The sequence below is a fragment of the Aulostomus chinensis genome, chromosome 7 (assembly GCF_037954235.1).
Source record: "Aulostomus chinensis isolate RoL2024-O1b breed Wild chromosome 7, RoL_Achi_v1.0, whole genome shotgun sequence".
Classification (NCBI taxonomy): Eukaryota; Metazoa; Chordata; class Actinopteri; order Syngnathiformes; family Aulostomidae; genus Aulostomus; species Aulostomus chinensis.
The window spans coordinates 16,860,710-16,880,858 of record NC_141326.1 but is presented as its reverse complement, the minus strand read 5'-3'; the positions used below and the strand labels follow the sequence as shown (position 1 = coordinate 16,880,858).

The window sequence follows — 20,149 nt, the reverse complement described above, 5'->3', positions numbered from 1 at the left end:
TCAGATTAAAATATATATTTATCTATTGATTTATTAACGAGAGCCACGTTCATTCTTAACCACATGAAATACTCTTGACAACCCTAAAAGTCACACTGAACCACACGTGGATGCACTGCATGATGAGGGAGATTTGATGTTGTCATGATGGTTCTTCTCTGTGCAAGCCAAGGGTCACACAGGTCGATGTCCACCCGATAGTTTGCAATGAAAAACTCTTGCTTGAAATGCAAAAATGACATTCAAATTTTTCTTATTGTGTTTGGTGACCTGGAAGACGGGAAGATGATAGCCTTGAACGGGTCATGCAAACATACTAAGGATTTACATACAGGAAAATACTGCCGTGACCTTTGAGTCTGTCTTTTGTTTTATTTCATCCACCCGCTGATGTCAAGCCTTTGCTCTGTGGCATTTACAGCACTGTGACATGAACTCTAACTAATGCCAGAATAGTAAAAGAAACTTCAGCTTTGCCACCTCAAGTCTATGATGTGTAGATTTGATGTGAGTGTCTGAGGTGATCCGATGCGTCAGCTCTGACCGTTCGGTGGTCTAAGAAACTGCATTGGGATGGGGGGATACTCTGTAGAGGGTGTGAGAGAGAGAGAGAGAGAGAGAGCTGAGAACATGGAATGAGGGGAATCGATGGTAACAGGAAACAAAATGGGGTTTTGGTCTGTCGTCAACACACATGCTTACAAGATTGTTGATTATTTGTTTGTTTCTTCTCATCAGGGGCCATTTTAGTTGGCTGCAGCTGGACCGCAGGGTATTAGAGCATGAATTCCCCAAGAAGTCTGGTCCCATTGTCCTCTACTTCTGCGTCAGGTGAGTCTTTCAACCTCCATTTATACATTGTCCCAGAATTGAAGATGGTCTTGAAATGTGTGTGAGACGGATTCAGAGACTGTGTTAAGTGTATGCACATGCATTCAAGTGGTAATAGGAACAGATTTACAAGGTCAAGTATGACAGGTCCCCAATAAAATTGCTTTGACCCCTGTGTTTGACTCCTGCTATTGGGCCTCTCAGCCAATCACGAGCCTCAGCAGCCTCATCGGTATTCGCTGCATGCCATGTTTTCCTTTAGGGCAGCTTTGGTGTTTCTTCTCCACAACAGGGCTGTTTATTTGTATGCAGAGGAAACTTGAGAAACAAAAACTATTGCAGACTTGTTTATAAAAAAGGTTTGTGAGTCAGGCCAGAAAAATATGGCAGGACTTGACTCCACCTCTGATGAGACGCATGCCCTTGCAGTGTGCTTGTTTTGTTGATGCTGCATTAAACTCTTCTCACCAGTTTAAAGTCAGCTCTAATCTGACATGCTGAGAAAGGGCTATGAAATAACCCTGGCAGCCAACTCTCGTCTCTAAGGCATTTTTACTGCTCATGCAATGACCAACACACCTGACTCACACACAAGCCCTGAATCCTGTGTGTATGTGACAGACCTGCGTGTGTGCATGTTTTCACTTTAATAGGGTTTTTTTTTTTTTTAAAGCACCTCAGAATACATTTTGTGATCTTTTATTGTCTCGAAAGAATGTGCAATGCTTGCAACCCAAAAGGTCACATACATGTACACACATACGCTCTAAAAAGCAAAGGTTTAGTTTTAGGTCCTCTGTTATTCTTTGTTCCCAACATATCTCCATGATGTCATGCACACCCCAGAGACTTGGTTACAGACACATCACCTCAGCTTAACAATGTCCGACTGAGTAGTGATTTCCAGGTTGCCACACACACAAAAATGTCTGAAACAATGAAACAATTGTATCACAAAATCGTATTCTTATCACATGGATGTGGTGTTCACCATATTTAGTGAACAAAGGTCTCAGTGTAACAGTCACCATTACAAAAAAAAGTCAGACACTTGTGTATGGCGGTTGTGATGTGTGTGTGTGTGTGCGCGCGCGCGTGTATTTACAAAGATCAGTCAGTGTTTGACAATGTAGCAATGGTGCTCTGACACTGTGAACTTTGACACCGTTTTAAGGTTTCATCCCCTCTTTTCTCCCGCAGTTTAATCTAATCCCTAACCTCAGCCAACACACACACACACACACACACACACACACACACACACACACACACACACACACACACACACACACATGCATATACAGGAATAAAGGGTCAACCATCAGCCTAAATGTCAGGCTAGAATCTGTAATCAATCTGACGTTGCTTCCACTCGTACAGTATAGCCAGATGTCGCTGTGACTCTGTGCAGGTGCGTGCATGTCACGTATATGCATGGTGTCTTTATGATGTATAATAAATGTGTGGCAGATGCCTTCTTCCTGCTGATTCAGTGGATCTTTTTTTCGCGTGTCGGCTTCTGTGCTGACAGTGAGTGTGTACATCTCATCGCGACTGTGGCTTTAATTAAATGTTCACATTGAGTATTGACAAGGCCTCTCTCATTTTCTCCTGCAGCTCAATGAGTAACGCGATTTAAGTCCTCCAGTATTGATCCTCCTACAATCCCTCACACTCAATACCCACACAGATACACACATGCAGTCACGTGTTTCTAGGAAAATGTACTCAGGTCACAAACATGCGTGCAGGGACATATGAAGTTATACACTGATGGTTTTTAATTTGTGAAGTTGAGAGTGAGCATCCTGTGCATTTTTATGCATATGGATGGGGGCTTATAGACAAGACATGAGAGTCCATCTGAGAGGAGGTAGCAATGAGTAACTTCCTAGCGTAGCATCGTAGCTTCCCTCTGGCACTCCAGTGCATTCATGAGCTATATTTAGACTGCATTATTATGTTAGCTCCCTGCTCACTGCTTTGCCAGAAGTGGGTTACTGTGCTTCTCTCTCTCTCTCTCTCTCTCTCTGTCTCTCTCTCTCTCTCTCTCTCTCTCTCTCTCTCTCTCTCTGTGTGTGTTAGTACTGTATGTGCGTGTGGACACATTGCTGATGATGCAGGGAGGCAGACAATGTGTGAAGTGCATCATGTGCACATTCAATGTGTGTGTGTGTGTGTGTGGGCGAGTGTGTGTGTGTGTGTGTGTGTGTGTGTGTGTGTGTGTGTCTGTGTGTCTGTGTGTGCTTGGTTTGTTGAATGTTTGAATGTGCAATCACACACGCACTCACAAACAAATAATGGATCTTTTCCAGCCAGCTTGATGGTGAGAGGAACCTGGTTTAAGGGGAATTGAAAGGATGTGGTGATAAGGGGTCGCACTTTGGTATGGTCTGCCACCCTCTGGTCACTTTGGTTGTTACAATATTTCTGTCTTACCTGCAAGTGAGAGTTGGAAAACCTGCATGAGATATCACACATCTGCTTAAAAAAAAACAAAAACTTAATTATGATTTCCTAACTTCCATCCATCCATTTTCTTCCACTTATCCTGTTAAGGGTCGCGGGGCGGGGGGGGGGGGGGGGCGCGTGAGGTGGGGTTCACCCTGGACAGGTCAACAGTCCATCACAGAGCCAACACATAGAGACAGACAACCATTCACACTCACAGTCACACCTACAGTCAATTTAGAGTATCAATCAGCCTCGTCCTCTCTTGATGTCTTTGGACTGTGGGAGGAAGCTGGAGTACCAGAGAGAACCCACACAGGAACAGGGAGAACATGCAGACTCACACAGAAAGATCCTGTGATGGAGCCGGGGCTCAAACCCGGAACCTTCTTGCTGTGAGGCGACAGCGCTGACCACTGCACCACTGTTCCACCCGATTTGTATTTATTTGTATTATACTTGTATTTGTATTGAAGTATTTTCTTCTGTGTGCTCAGATTCTACATCGAGAGTATATCCTACCTGAAGGACAATGCTACCATCGAGCTGTTTTTTCTAAATGCCAAGTCCATCATCTATAAGGTAAGATTTTGCTGCTTTGCTTTTATCTCTTACTGTGAAATAACAGATTATATAGTTATTTTTGAAATGCTTCTGAGTGGTTCATGACTTTTTCCTGTGAAATGAAACGTTTTGCTTGAGAAGAGGACTTCTGTCGAGGACAGGACCCTGACAGTAGAAGCACGTCACCCCGTCTGTCCCAAAATGAAGAGATGCCACACGAGGCCAGCTCAGAATTTAGTGCTCCATGCTGAGTTGGTGAAGCATAAAATGTGAATGTTTTACATCAGCTGCTACCCATCATGCGCTGTACTGCCCCTTATTCCAGTGAATAATTTGACACATTTACCACCATCTGTCGGTGTTTAAACACAATCATACAACAATTGAAATTATTCCTTCATTAAAGGTAGCATTGTTTCACTGAAAGACAACTCCAGAGGCAAATAGACTAACTGAATTATATTTGATATATTTCAATCTTTGGTTTTGGTGACTGACTGCAGCAACATCACTATACAAGATTTCAAGTTATTGCATAGTTCCATGACACCAGTGTCAAACAGTTATTCATAGTCTCCAGAAGGGGGCACACATGAGCCAATAGAGGTTTGTTAGGTAAGTAGTGTTCCATTAATAATTTCATGAGCTCTTCCTGCAGACTGCAAACCAGTCAGGAGTGAGGGTACCAGTGAGTAGAGGAGGACTTTCAATAAAAAACAGTTCTCTTTTCAAAATAACTGTGGGAAGCCAGTTGAAACTCAAGGTGAAGATATATATATATATATATTAAAAAAAAAAGATAAAGTGAAGAAACATCACTTGCTGTTACAGTGTTACAGTCTCATGCATATGAGTTTAGAATTATGCTACATGCCTTCTCCAAAGTCCAAAACATATCTCAACATGGTTAAAAGAGGATTTGTTAAAATAGCAGGGTTGCTTTGCTGTGGGTACACTTGTCGTACAGCACAAAAACACGCATGTCTGCTGATGAGTAGCCACCCTGGGTGGTATGTACACACACACACACACACACACACACACACACAGGGAGTTTGTTCTGTCTAGTATTTCATCCTAGCTGTGATCTACCAGCCAATTAAGAGGTGGATTGTAAGGGGAACATTCTTGGCATTCTTGACCCACTGCTCACTTCCCACCAACCCTTATCCTTCTCCCCCTCAACGCACACACACACACACACATAGCCATTGCACAAGTATACGATCATAAAGCAGTAATAATTGTGTAAACACAGCTTTATAAACCCCTGAATGTCTCATACTCAGACGTCTTTTCTTTTCAAATTTCGTTCTAAAAACTCAGAAACTCCTGTGAAGAACAACAACACAATTGAAAACATCCTTGGGGAATGTTTTGAATAATCAATAACCAGAGCAACCCTGAAATCTCCTCTCCCAACCCCCCCCCCCCCTTGCCATCCATGTGAAAAGGTCATGATATTAGAGAAGGCAGAAAGGAAAACAGAGGGGGAGTGGCAGGCAGATGAAAAGAATTACCAACCTATCCTGGAAAAAAGGGATGGCTATCCCGACATGGCCACTTTGGCTCCTAATATCAGCACAGTGTGTTATTTGCTGACGAATGTGCCATTCATGTCCCCTCCTCTCTTTTCTCTTGCAGGAACTTATTGAAGTGGACAGCGAAGTTGTCTTCGAATTGGCTTCCTACATTCTCCAAGTAAGGAGGTGTTTTTGTGCTGGAATGCTTTGTGTTTGTGGCTACAGATGTCTGTTTATAAATCTGTTTTTCACTATATTCATCACATACAGTTATTTCATGGTGATTGTTCTGCACGGCAACAACAGTTTACTTCCAAAATGTCTCCACAAGCCTTGATTCTAATTGATGATGATGAACTCACGTTATCTAATGCGCTCACCAATCTGTCAGTCATCTGTAAGGATGCTGGGAGGATTAAATCCCCCAAAAACCTCAACTGTCTTTGTTGGTAGTGAGTCTTGGCCAGCAGCTGAATTCTTGGTTCAGTCAGTCAGTACTAATGTAACACAGAACAGCAGGGAGACGCTTTTAGTTCACAAATTCTCAACAGCACTCACCCGCTTCTCCCTGCGTCTGTCCCTCCCTTTTAGAGGGGGTCGGCCTATTTACCGAGATGCTGGAAGGTCATGTTACATCGAGAGAGAGAGCGCGCGCGTGGGTGTGTGTGTGTGTGTGTGTGTGTGTGTGTGTGTGTGTTTTTCCTCCATGCAGGTGCAAAAGTAGAATATCAAGTATCTGCTTTCTAGGCCTTCAGATTGAGGTTTAATGTTTGTCTCCTGCTGCAGCAGCATAGCCCTGACTCCATCACTGATGCAAACAAAACATAACACATTTGTTTTGACTGCTCGTTGCTCACATAATCATCTATAAACATGTTTCTCTTTCCTTTCTTTTTTTCCTTCTCTCCGCTTCAGGAGGCTAAAGGTGATTTCACCAGGTAAGCACTTGACGATACATGTATGTTTACATGTCATCTACATGTAAAAAGGTGTCAGAGTGCAGGAAAACTACATATTACCTGTTTATACTGCACTCAGCCCACTGTTCTTCATGGTTTATATAAATATGATATGAATGTAATGGTTATCCCAATCATGACAAAGCTGGTTTTCAAGAGACATTGGGCCTTTATAAAATGTTTTTTATGCACAAATTTGTTTTTACACACTACAGGATTTTTTGGAGTTTAGTCAAATAATCCTATTGTGCATGAGATTATTTCATGAATGAGCCTCACTGTTTATTTAGACAAAAGAGATGTTTTCAGTGGTCTGTCGGTTCTTCTGCTCCTCTGAGGTGCATCAGAGAGTCTAATCCCTGCAGCTGTTTGTTTCTCAGCCCCTCCCTCCCTCCTTCCTCTCTGCCACCCTTGTTTATTAACTCATTCCAGCTTCAACTGCTACTTGTAGGAAAATTGTGAGGGAATACAGTCAGTTTATGTTATTACAGACTTCTTAAATAGTAACTGAAAATATGTGTGTGTGTGCCAGGGGGGCATTTTTAAGCAATTTCCTTGGCCGCTGCGAAGTTCAGTTCAAAACAACCGTATCAGACTTAGAGCCACATCTTTTCTGCAGCTTTTGAGCTTTACGCTCATGTACGTGTGAGTTCTACCTCACATATGGTTTGTCACATGTACATCTGTGTACCTGTCCTGCCCTGGTGTCATGAGTGGGCGATCCAGTCACTCAGGACACTCTGAGATCCAGATGAATCAGACCAAGTTCAGAGGTGGTCTGGGACAAACATTCTTTCAGCAGCATAAATACGTCCTGGACCACATTGTTGGCCGCCTCATCAGCTGATGTCTGCAAGTAGACTAATGCCGGGTCTTAACATGGCCCGAACTGAGAGATGTTTTCCTATGTTTATGTCATCCTTCATTCCTTTGTTGTAACATGGATAACAGAGTACAGCGGCCACCAACTCCGACCTCATTTCCTCGAGTGAATGGAGTAAATAAACACAATACACTGTAGAGAGCAGGAATGTGACACACTCTGGAGACATTCCTCTCACCGTGCTCCCCCTTTCCTCACCCCTACCTCCAGCGCACATACAGTACTCTCCCTAAAAGCTCGAACGGCCTGACATGTCTTCTTGTAACCATACACTCCGTTCCCTTCGCCATGTGACATATCCCCAGATCTCTGCCCTTCTGCTCCTCAAGAATTGTTTGTTAAATTCACCGTTGTATCGAGCATGTATTTTTTAATGGTGGGTAGTAAGTTTGAACACAAAATAAGTACAGGCTGGTAATTTGTAATCATTTCCATCAGTTTAGAGAAGGAATAAAGTTTGAATTAAGGATTTGGTCAAATTTGAATGACTGAAGATTTTTTTTCCCCTCCGTGACTTCTCGTCTTGTGCTCAATACCTTACCAACGCTTTGATATGAGCTGAAAACTACCTGAAATCTGAAAACTAAAACAGTGCTACACTCTCTGGCATGATGATGATCAGTTGCAATCCCGCCTCCCACTTTGTTCATAAGCCAGGATTTACACCGTAGTTATGCTGCATATCATAGAGACATCCTGCAGTGGAATGTTGGACAATTAATGACCCAGGAAGGCTGGGTTCATGAGTTGGCCACGTTTGCACCACCGAGAATAGAACCTCAGCTGATTTGGGTTTTTTTTTGCCCATACCGGGTGTGTGTCACGTATTGGTCGTACGACCCATCAAAGACCACATGTGTTGGAGAGTTTAGCATTTTAGTTGTTAAAGAAGAGTTCCTGGCATGGATATGATCATTAGTCAATCCAGACGTTCAGCTGTGTTCACAAGTTGTGGAGCTGCCGGGGTGGGAACTCTTCCAGGCCTATAGCTCATCAGTTGTATTCCCAGGGCTTTCCCCAATCCTCCAGGGTCTTGGCAGAGGCTGCAGAGCGACCAGGGGATTAGAGTGAGGTATCAGACCTGCCAATGGAGGTCTGAAAACCGAATCTGGGGCCAAGCCTATCTGGCTCCCTAGACTGGCTCATTTATGCTCCCTTTCTTTATCGTGTCCTCTTTCATGTCTGCCTCAAACCTTTTATCGCTCTTTATTCAACCCCTGTCTGAATTTCTGTCGCTCCCGTCTCTCCTCCATCTCCAGCTGGCATGTTAAGCACTAATGTTCAGTGTCCTTCTACCCACAGTTCAGTGGTTTTATTTCAATACTTTATGAATCCAACTTGTAAAAATAGATAGTTCTTGCTAGAAGTATTTTTGACCATGTCTTCTTGGCTTTCCTTCTTAGTAATGATGCAACCAGGTCCGACCTGAAAAAGCTCCCTGCTCTACCGACCCAGGCCCTGAAGGAGCACCCATCCCTGGCCTACTGGTGAGAGAGTATTCAGCTACCAAGCCTGTCTGACACTCTTCTCGTCTTCCATTTCCCTCTAAGCATTTCTTTTTACTATAATGACATGCTCTTCCCTACAGTGAAGACCGGGTCATAGAGCATTACAAGAAGCTCAGTGGACAGTCCAGGGGGCAAGCTATTGTAAAGTAAGTGTTGGCTTGTACAGTATGTGTCTGCTAGTGTTTGTCCACCCAGTGAAGGGCTCTGTAACTCTAACATGTCTGTCTTTCTGCCCCTCACAGTTATATGAGCATAGTGGAGTCTCTACCCACATATGGAGTTCATTACTATGCTGTAAAGGTACAGTTTTACTACTCTGTTTTGTTTTGGATTTTTTTTTTTTCTTTTCACCCATCGCATGAATTCTTTTTGATTCAGCACCTACAAGTAGGCATTTGGGCTTTGTAGATATTTTACTGTAACTTGCACATATGCATGAGGTATTTTTGGTTGTCTGTTGTAGGACAAGCAGGGCATCCCATGGTGGCTGGGCCTGAGCTATAAAGGTATCTTCCAGTATGACCACCAGGACAAAGTCAAACCTAGGAAGGTGAGATTAGCCTCTCTTTCTTCTGTGCCCTAAAAACTAGAATGACTTCTACACAGTTTGCAGTTACTCTTTCAATCTGAAATAATTGAATATGAACCATAATTGGCATAACATACAAAATTATCACAAGATTTTCCTTTAACATAATATTTATGATCTGAAACATATGACCTTCTTTCACCCCTTCTTTAAAGCAAAGTGGCGGGTTAATATGTGGCTCTACGCCGTCTTTATCTTTCCTTGTATGTTTTCACGGTCACCGTGTTTCGACTCATTGAGTCAGGTTATTGTCTTCTGGAAGAGGACAAACAATGCTTCCCACTGTCTGCAGACATCCAGTCTTGGGATGTTGACATCCTGTCCAGTTTTTTTTTTTTTTTTCTGTCTCCATGAACGGCATTCACTCCCCATTCAGTGCATCTCGTGGGCCGTCTGGGGAAGCCTCTCTTACCTCACCTCTGACCTCCTGTCGTGTTTAGGGCCTTGATCCCTGGCATCCAGCCTTGTCTCACTGGGTGTTAATGGGGTTACCAGCATCCCTAAGAACTGAAAGGCCACCAAGACACTCTCTCACACATACACACATACACTCATACACTCATACACTGATCCTGTCACAAACACACTAAAATCACACATAAACACATACACACACATACAGGAACATGACTGAGCTCTGAACTCTGATGAATACTTCCTGTCGACCTCAGCTTTCCTGTTTTCTGTGTGTGTGTGTGTGTGTGTGTGTGTGTGTGTGTGTGCTTGCCTTCATTAGTGCATTCCAGTTTTTACGACATCATTAAATCTTGTCACTGCTCAGGTATCACATCTCTGTGAATGTCATCTCTTTCACCTACTTACACTCGCAGACACAAATTATCAAATAATACACAAAAGGGTATGAAATACACTGATGGAATGGCTGATAATGGTAAACGATAACAGGAAAATGGAAAGAGAAGGGATTGTGGAGAGCGAGGGAGTGAAAAAAAACGTAATAACATTCCTACACAAGTGACTTATCAAGCATTCAGCTGCCATCGCAGCAGTCACAGTGAGTCATTGGTCTGTTAAGCTTCAGTACTGACCTCTGACCTCTTCCCACTCTCTCCCTCTAACCTCCTATGTCTTCCTCTGCCCCCTTAGAACCCTTCTCTATCCCACCTTCCCCACACAGGGAAGTGAGAAAAGAATAAGCGTCTTCCTCTTCACTTTGCATTTGTCATTGGCCTGGTTCACACCTGGTATTAACACAGATTAATGTCAGGCAGGGAAGTCAGACTTGCCGACACTATACCTTCTGAGTGTTCCAATCACAAGTGGACACTTTTGGCTTGTTTTTCCTGTTTATTGACATCGTTCGTAGATATAATTAAATTCGTCGTTTGCATTAACCCCTCCTGCACGGAGCAAGAAGCACCGGCATGCAGCGCTCAGAAACGTCGGCTCTACATCGTGTTTATTTTTGAGCTGTAGATTGTGTCAAGTAGCACCCTGTCACACTGACATTTAATTTGATGTAAGGAATAATCATCTTACTTTGGATGAGTCCTGGACTTTTGATGAGGCGGTCCTTTAATTTTAAATTTGTCTTCACACTACCAAAAGAATTAGGCCACATGAAGCCCAGAGCACCACAAATGTGATCAAAGTGATTTTATCTCAGTGCATCCTGAATGAATGACTCCAGTATCAGTGTGTCTCTGTCCGCATGTCCATGTCTGGGTTTTTGGCTTGTACAGCTTGTTAGTGGAACATTATTAGACTGACTAAATCCCAAAGAACACAATGAAGCTTTTTTTGTCAGTAAAAGAGCAGAGAAAAGAGGGGTGGTGTTACGTGTTTTTGCAGGAAGAAATACTCATGCTCGTATCAACAAACTGGAGGAAGAGCAACTGATTAGTCAATCAGTCTGGTACCAGTAACCACTGAGTCACACAATCATCACTAGCATGCCACTTGATTTCACCAGGATGACTCACTGAGGTGGACTCAGAGCACGAATTATGTATTTGTGATGATTTGTGGCTTTTGTCACAATAAAAATGTTAGTTTTTAATACTTATATGAATCTTAATATTAAGCAAGCATGCAAATCTAAGTTGTGCTGTGTAATCGGCCCATGTGTGTTTAGCCCTTTTTTATGAGGGGAAATCCTGCTGTCTCTAAATGCAGACCATCTACCGCACGCTGCCTGTTTATTTGAGGATGTTAAAATAGTTTTCCCACGCAGCTTAGGGCAGACGCACATACTGCACACAACTATGGAGTTTATGACAAAACCACACACCGTACTAATGCATCATTATGAAGTTCTGACTCATTTAGAATGAAGGTCTGCGTGTTGACTGAGTGAATTAAGGCTAACATAAAATAGCCTCTTGTCAACAGTGTAAAGGAGCTGTGGGAAGATTAGATCAAGCCCAGCAAAATAAAAGGTTCAATCAAATGTCATCTCCCATGTATTTGACGCATTCGTTTGGAAGAGCACACACCCAACTTAGTGGCCTCGGCCTCTGTGGGTCTTTGATTTCTAGGCGTACTGATGAAAATAAAGGATGAAGAAACATGGCAAAATACAAACAGGAAGTGTCCCCCGAGTGTGTCTGTATCTCCATGACAGCGGGTGGATATGGTTTTGCACACCAGAACCCCACCCTTTTGGATGAAACAATAACCTTTAAGTCTCTCAGGTCCAGTTTTAGTAAAGAATAATACCTGGCTCCATGACAAATATACCAGCCTGGGCTATTTAAACTCCATTCTTCGTGTAATCTCCAGGGGGTCGGCTACACTGAAGAAAGGCCTCGACACACTATCAGATCTGACCTTTTCAGATGTGATGAATATTGGGTGGACACTATTATGAGAGTGATGTGGGAGTCTGCACACATGAGCCTTCAGTTGTGTTTGAATAATGACCAGTCACAGCCTCTGCATGGGTGTGTTTGTGCCACTAGGTGTTTTACAGTGGAATTATAACACACACACACACACACACACATACACACAAAGCTCTCACTCTGGTAACAGAGGCATAGTCAAGCTTTTTCTGAGTTCTTTATCTGTCAGCATGATTTTATGAGACATTCCTGCTATTCATAGTCACTCCAAAAGACTACAAAGGTTTGAATAACTACAATAGTGTTATGTAATTTTTTTTTAAAAGAACACACTCAACAAATCCAAATTTAAACTTGAGAATGATTTCACAACAATGAAATATCCAGTATCAACATCATCCTGTTAATTAAAAGCAACTCCCAAAACTTTAAAAAAAACTATCCCGAAACATCCCTGGTGGTCTGAACACAGTTAAAAGCACCTTTCTTATCTCCACAGCTCAGGCACATATGTAGTCAACACACACACACACACACACACACACACGCATGCAGCTGGCTGCTATCTACCCCACCTGCTATATTTAGCACCATGCTACATTAACACTTAACACATCACTGAGAAGTAACGCTACAGTAAGAGAGAAATGATAAGAGGGAAGATTTTCTCCCCTCACACACACGCATACATTAGACTGTGTTTACATTTGTGTTTCTTCCACTTTCCTCCCTCTCGTCCCTCTGTCCATTGTTTCGGAGGCTCTTAAAATTCCTGGATGGTGACCTCCTTCTCTACTCTTCCATATCCTGCCATTGCTGAATCTTCTCCATGATTTCTTTTTTTCCCCCCAGAACTTTCTTGACTTATTTTCAACAACAGAGTCGGTTTACATCAAAGGTTTGTGTGTGTCTGCACCAGCTGATAGTGGAAGTGGTGTTGTGGTCACAATCTACTCTTTCTGTAACCAGAAACATCTTTGTGTGTGTGTGTGTGTGTGTGTGTGTGTGTGTGTGTGTGTGTGTGTGTGTGTGTGTGTGTGTGTGTGTGTGCACGCGCGCGTATGCACGCATGGTTGCAAAGAGGTCTGACTAAACAAAGCAAAGCCATTACAATTGCCGGGGCCACAGAAAGCTTCTTACCCCCCTTTCATCACTTCTCCCTGACCCCTCTGCACACACTCTTACACACACCTCCCTACCACAGGGCAGGAAGCATAGTCCCTGAGGTTTTGGAGGAGGGGTCAGAAGGAGAGGCATAAATGCCCCCTCCTTCCTCAGCCCTCACAGTGAAGCTTCATAGAGGAGGAAACTTAACTTTACACACTTTCACTCCAGCGGATGCATATACACATACACACACATGCCTGCAGATGGTGAACACCCACCAGCTCCTTCAGCTCCACTACGCCTGGGAGGATTTAAGACACACATATGCTGTACGGATGGAGTAGATTTTGGGGGAAAGTTTCTAGCTCAGCTGCCTTTGGTTTCATTTGAAAAGGAGCTGATGGTTTATGAAGAGGGCAGAAGTGAGGAGAAGAGGAAAAAAGAAAAGCTGAAAAGAGGAATGAATGTCTTCCTCCTTGGTCTCTTCAGTGTGAGGTCATCTAGCAGAGGGATCCGCTTTGGAGAACACCACCTGGTCTGGATCTAATCAGAGACCTCTAGACCAGGGTCTAAATGCTCCCTGAACTCCCCCTCTTAACCAGCGTTTTTTTTTTTTGTCAGCCTCTTGTTCATCCATCACTTTTTCTTTCAAAACAAACCGGAAGTCGCAGAGAAGAGAGAAAGGATTTCACTGAAAGCTGTGGATCTAATGTTCACCATGAGTCCTGAAGAGTTGCATTTCTCCTAAACCTCAGGTGTTCCAATGGCGTCAGCTGGAGAACCTCTACTTCAGAGAGAAGAAGTTCTCAGTGGAAGTTCATGACCCCAGGAGGTAAATTTATATTACAAATGTCAAGCTGGAGTCGAGTTACTAAAATGTTTTTGAGGGAGAAAAGTGTGTTGCGTTTGCTTTTCATAGATAGAGGGACTTATCTCTTATTATTCAGTCACAGCAGTCCAACTTCAGTAAATCAATATTATTACTGCAGAATTCCCTCCTGTTGAGGTTTGAAGGCAGCGCTGCATTTCAGTAGCCTCCACTCTACAGTTTCACTGTGCTATACGTGAGCTACATCCAGGAAAAGTCAGACTGGAATCAAATTAAGTTGGACTGCAGCATTTTCTTACTGGCATTAGAGTAGAATATTGGGGATGTCCCAACAGAACCTCAAACAGATTGATAGCTTGATTATTACCATACTTACCACCAGATACGTGCACATACACATGTACTCTCACACTCTTGATCTATAACCACAGAAGGATAGATGACTACATGATAGCTGTTTGATGGAGGAAGTGTAACCTCCCTTGTGTTTATTTAACATGGCTCTATATGTGGAAGGTTATTCTGGAGACAGATTGAGGGAGGAAATGGGAGAAAAGGAGACAGACAGGGTGAAACGGAGAGCAGCGGTGTTTTCTTTAAAGTAAGCTGTCATTAGGGTGAGCTGGTCTGTTGCTCAGCTACACATGTGTGTTTAAATAAGGATGAGTAAACAATGGGGAGCATCGTGTGTGGCTTTGCAAAAAATATCTATCAGCCTTGCTCCCGCTTTAATATTTTTCCCCCTCTTGCAGCCACAAGAGTAGTAATTTTATTAGGAATAGAAGTGGTGGTGTAACAGTGGGTTTGGAGTGTTTTTATTGGAGTAAATGTGTAACCGTCTTTTGTATTCAGTGTATATAAGGAGGCCTTGTGTCCGCTCCTACTGTAGGGCATCGGTGACAAGAAGGACATTTGGTCACAGTGGCATCGCTGTGCATACCTGGTACGCCTGCCCCGCCCTCATCAAATCCATCTGGGCCATGGCCATCAGCCAACACCAGTTTTATCTGGACCGCAAGCAGAGCAAGGTCAGTCGGTCCCACCTCATGCATACTCAAGAAACAATCACAGACATGATGAGAAATGTGCACAAGATAGCACCAACTCAGCAAGAGATTTAACAACCTAATGAGGTGCTTTAACAACGCATCATCATTCTTGTGTGTGCAGTCAAAGATCCATGCAGCCCGAAGTTTGAGTGAGATCGCTATCGACCTCACAGAAACAGGGACGCTGAAAACCTCCAAACTGGCCAACATGGGCAGCAAAGGCAAGATTATCAGCGGCAGCAGTGGCAGTCTGCTCTCCTCAGGTCAGTACATGTGTGAGTGTGTTTTCAAGAGAAAAAAGATAGATTAATGAGTGGGCATTTGTCTGTGTGGGTGGGGGCAATCGTTGACAACTGGAGAGACAGAAACAGCTGCTTCTGGATCCTATGCTGTTCGCATGCATACTGTATACACACCACACCCTACTAGTATAGAACACAACTCCCTCCTAGACTCATCCTCCAAAAGTCCTCTGCCTCTAAATTTAGTGTGTGTGGGAATGAAAAGGCATTTAAAATGATGTTAATCTGTGCTGAATGTCACCAGAAGATTTGTAGCCGGGCCAAAATTAAAGTGGAGAAGGAAAGACTCTATAAAACCAAGACTTGTTAAATAAATTGCACGTGATAACGGTAATTAGACAGGAGTAAAGCAGAGGTGCTGGAACATTATTAGCTTCTACTTCCTTCTTCCTTTATAAACTGTCTACACCAGGCCAACACCAGGGGCTTCATACATAACACTGTGTAGATTGTTGACTAAAACTGTGAGTACGCACAATTGCAAACACATTCTTTTCATCAGCTTGACAAAGCTGTGTGTATGCAGTGTTCTGGGGCCTCAATACGGAAAGTTTTTAGTCTGAAATCTTGTCTTATCTAAGTTTGAATGGCATTTTGGTATTACAGAAACATGTGTCCAAGCAACATTCAGGTAAAAATCTTACCATAGGATAGGAATTTAACTGTTACAGAACCATCTTAACTGAAGTTTTTCCTAAGTTATGGCCTATATTCAAAATTCACCTGTCAGTAAAAAAACACTGGAGGGATCATATCTCTCGGCTGGCCAGGGAAAGCCTCGAGATTCCCCCGGAAGAGCTGGTGGAAGTGACTGGGGTGAGGACAGGGCTTCCTTGTTGAGGCTGCTGCCCCCGCGACCCAGATAAGATAAGCGGAGGACGACGAGACGAGACAATGAAGATGGGAACAAACTGAACATCAAAATACGATAATAGAAAGACTACATAAACCATTTAATGATGCTGTGAATGCCCTCCGCTGGGTAGTAATGGGTATGTATCAATGCCACATCAGCTAATTTAGGATTGATCAATATGAGGTGGTGGTTTCTGCTCCATGTGGCCATGCAGCTGCTCCTCCTTTCACTCTCCTATGCGGAACTGTCTCTGTGTCAGTAGTGGCACACCAAGCAGGTCTCTGTTAGGAGAATTCTCCAAAGAGTTATTTGTATAAGCCTTTCTTGGATGTAAATGATAAATTTATCATCTGGGAAAATAAAGTTATGAATCATCTAAGCCCTGTGAGTTCATTTCTAAATGAATTACTGTTCCTGTTCATTCGTTCTGAAGACAGTTGAACGAAAAAAGAAGAGTACAATTTCACCAACAGCAGTCACAGCAACAAGCTGAAATATTTAGAGTGGTAAAAGCAATTGAAATGATCTCCTCAGTTTCTTCTGAACTCAGGGGCGAAGCACATAGCTACCATTCCTGGATTGGCAAGATCCTTTAACAGAACTCTTGCAGCTGTTCAGAGAGTAGCCCACCTCACCGAATCACTGGAATGAAGATTGCTGCTCCACATTATTGTCTCTCCTTAGTGGCTCTGTTTCTTCCTCTATCTCCCTTTTCTCAACTCAGATACACAAATTTCCGGTCTATTTTATTTTATCTCTAATTATCTCGCTTCTCTCCAGGATCTAGATCATAGCCATGCAGCTTGAATCCAGTTTTGACTGTACAGGTGGTTATTCACCATCACTGAACAGCTGTTTTAGGTGTGGAACAGTCGAGTCGTTTAGTAGAGCAGTTGAGTTTATTTTTCTGTGTGTTATTTTAGTTTATTTACTGCACTATTGAATACAGTGTAGAGTGTGTTGGGGATAGAACAATAGTCCTGCGCTTAACTTCCATTGTTGTCCCCAATTTTTTCGCAGTCCATCGACCATTTAAACAAGATGGAGAAAGTATTTTTGTGTCTTGAAAAATATTACAAAATAAGCACTAATTGTCATAATCTATTTCTCAGTGCTCAGTACAAATACTGGAGGTAAAACATAGAATAATCACATGATCAAACAGGGATTGTGTGACACTCTAGCTTGTGATTCTTTTATTAAACTTCTCTCACTTTCAGTAGGTTGGTTGAATGTAGCTAAACAGAGAGGAACAATGTGTCTGTATGCCTTGTGTTCAGGAAGGCATGTTACAAACAAGACTGGCACCATCCCCTTTGAGATTGTGCGTCACACACTTTGTCCTAAACTGCCCCCTCCTTTAAACACACACATACACACACACACATACACACACACACACACACACACACACACACACACACACACACACACAGAAGCAGCACAACACTAAAACTCTGTTTCCTTATCGAAATGTTCCATTCCCTTCCTTGTAAACATCCTGTGAAACTCACAGGTGCAAAGACAATCTCTCCACCTCCTCAGCCTCAAGACCCTACAAACATTCACTCCACAGCATGCTCCTGACTCCTGCCCTAACCCTGTCTGTTGTCTGCAGGCTCCCAGGAATCTGACAGCTCCCAAACAGCCAAAAAGGACATGCTGGCAGCACTGAGGGCCAGGCAGGAAGCTCTGGAGGAAACGCTAAGACAGAGACTAGAGGAACTCAAGAGCATCTGCATCAGAGAGGCGGTAGGAGAAAACACTGATTTGACAATTTTGAGAACCATATCAAATCAATCAAATTCCAGCTCTTTCTTTTAATCTTAATTTCCCCACTGCCCTCTCATTAACTATAGGAGCTGACAGGAAAGCTTCCCAAGGAATACCCTCTGGATCCAGGAGAGGAACCACCCACAGTGAGGCGGAAGATTGGTACCGCCTTCAAGCTAGATGAGCAGAAAATTCTTCCGAAGGGAGAGGTGAAGCCAAAGCCTGTTATTATTGCACTGTCCAGGTTCTCCATACAGAGGGAAAAAAACAAAACTCGTTTTCTTTGATCAAACTATGTTTAAAAAAGTCCTTAAGTTATGAACTGCAGATCAAAAGTTGAATCTGTCTTAAAAACCTTGTATTTGATATTTACATAATGATATGGAATGATGAATTCAAGGAAACAACAGCGAAAAACCACAATCTGAGACATTTTGGACCTTCTGAAAGTAGTTCCACTGCATCTCTTTCTCTCGACGAGCAGATTTTTCAGAGCAGCAGAATTTCTTAAAATAGTTTGGCAACATTCTCACCACAGGAAGTGGTGATAGTAGGATTTTGTGCGCCTCTGTGCAAGCATGCATGAGAAGGTGTGTATTACTGAGGTTGTATGCGTTGAAAATCATCCAAGGACGCAATATCACAAACCTGCCTTGCAAGCAGAAAGACGATTCTTCCTTTCCACTCACACACTTAATTCAGAAAGAGAAGCCGCTCTGGCAGTTTTGTGAAGGGAATGTTAGTAAGAGAGAGATTCCTCGGTAATGAGGTAATCCATTAAGATGTCCACCCAAGTCACTACATCACGGCTGTGTTGCTCCGGAGGTGAGTGAAGTCACGTGTGTTCTCACGTATATGAATGAATGTCCTCACATTCCTCGTCTCAAATTACAGGTACAAGATTATACTATTCCATGCTAATCTGCAATACTTTATAGTACTATACCAGAGTAGGTTTTAGCTGCTTTACCTACAGTGATAGTCTCTGCTTGACAAATTCTCTGAGAAGTGTGAAGGAAGAGAGGATGGATTGATGGAAAGTGTGCTATTATTGGAGGACAGAGTGGTGAGAAAATCTGGTGCTGCCTGCAACACAGATAAATGATTTCCGTAGTGTGCTTTTTCTGGCAAGGCTCTATGTGTGTGTATCTAATGAAGTAGGGAGAGTTTTCAGTGAGAATATATGTCTGCACACTAAGCCTTGTCGGATTTTCGATTGTCTGCTTTGCACTCATGTATGTGTGTTTGCACTTATCCCAGGAAGAGGAGCTGGAGCGTTTGGAAAGGGAGTTTGCCATACAGTCCCAGATTACAGAGGCGGCCAGGCGCCTTGCCAGCGATCCGCATGTCAGCAGTAAGAAGTTGAAGAAACAGAGGAAGACTTCTTATCTAAATGCGCTGAAGAAACTTCAGGAAATTGAGAATTCTATCAACGAGTACCGGGTCCGCTCTGGCAAGAAGCCTACGCAGAGGGCGTCACTTATTATAGAGGGTACAACAAACTCCTTTAAACGATGGCAACATTTGTCTTCATATGTCTATAAACTGTAGTTTGATGCGGGTTATAAAGCTGTCAAATTACAAGACTTGGCTGTTTTAGTATTTTTAAATGTACTATATTTCACTCCTTGTCATTGTTTTCATCCCTGTAGAGGCCAATATCGGCTCTGAAGACAGTTCACTATCGGATGCCCTGGTTTTAGATGATGGTGGGTCATCTGAGCTGCTCTCATTCCAATTATAATGTGATTAAAGGCTATTATTATGACTACACACTCCACTTACTTAATCCAGTTATTTCTTGGTTTCAGATGATCCTCAAGTTACAGGTACCCCCACCTTCTCTCCAATAGCATCGCCTCACAAGGGTCTCCCCCCTCGGCCACCATCACACAGTCGGCCCCCTCCACCTCAGTCCCTTGATGGCCTGCGACACCTGCACTATACACGCTCTGACTATGATAAATCACCCATTAAACCCAAAATGTGGAGCGAATCATCACTGGATGAACCCTATGAAAAAGTCAAGAAACGCTCCTCTCACTCCAGGTGGGGATTTCTGTGCAGGAGAATATTGAGATTTGTGTGTGAGGTATGAGGATGTGTAATTCATCCAGTCAA

At 43.0% G+C, this 20,149-nt stretch overlaps 1 protein-coding gene across 12 annotated transcripts in view; it reads left to right on the top strand.

The window, feature by feature from the left end:
• frmd4a (FERM domain containing 4A) overlaps positions 1–20,149 on the top strand; it is a 108,455-nt gene that overhangs the window by 79,568 nt on the left and 8,738 nt on the right. For 9 of the 12 annotated variants that reach the window (XM_086208835.1, XM_086208836.1, XM_086208834.1 and 6 more), the window contains exons 4-19: positions 739–831; positions 3,780–3,864; positions 5,491–5,547; positions 6,285–6,307; positions 8,615–8,698; positions 8,800–8,865; positions 8,962–9,019; positions 9,183–9,269; positions 13,975–14,051; positions 14,935–15,076; positions 15,219–15,360; positions 17,874–18,007; positions 18,115–18,237; positions 19,289–19,520; positions 19,681–19,737; positions 19,840–20,077. In XM_086208835.1, the coding sequence (XP_086064961.1) occupies positions 739–831; positions 3,780–3,864; positions 5,491–5,547; positions 6,285–6,307; positions 8,615–8,698; positions 8,800–8,865; positions 8,962–9,019; positions 9,183–9,269; positions 13,975–14,051; positions 14,935–15,076; positions 15,219–15,360; positions 17,874–18,007; positions 18,115–18,237; positions 19,289–19,520; positions 19,681–19,737; positions 19,840–20,077 (1,698 nt within the window). The remainder of the gene's footprint in view (positions 1–738; positions 832–3,779; positions 3,865–5,490; positions 5,548–6,284; positions 6,308–8,614; positions 8,699–8,799; positions 8,866–8,961; positions 9,020–9,182; positions 9,270–13,974; positions 14,052–14,934; positions 15,077–15,218; positions 15,361–17,873; positions 18,008–18,114; positions 18,238–19,288; positions 19,521–19,680; positions 19,738–19,839; positions 20,078–20,149) is intronic. The other 3 variants (XM_086208833.1, XM_086208829.1, XM_086208839.1) reach the window with 1 other exon arrangement.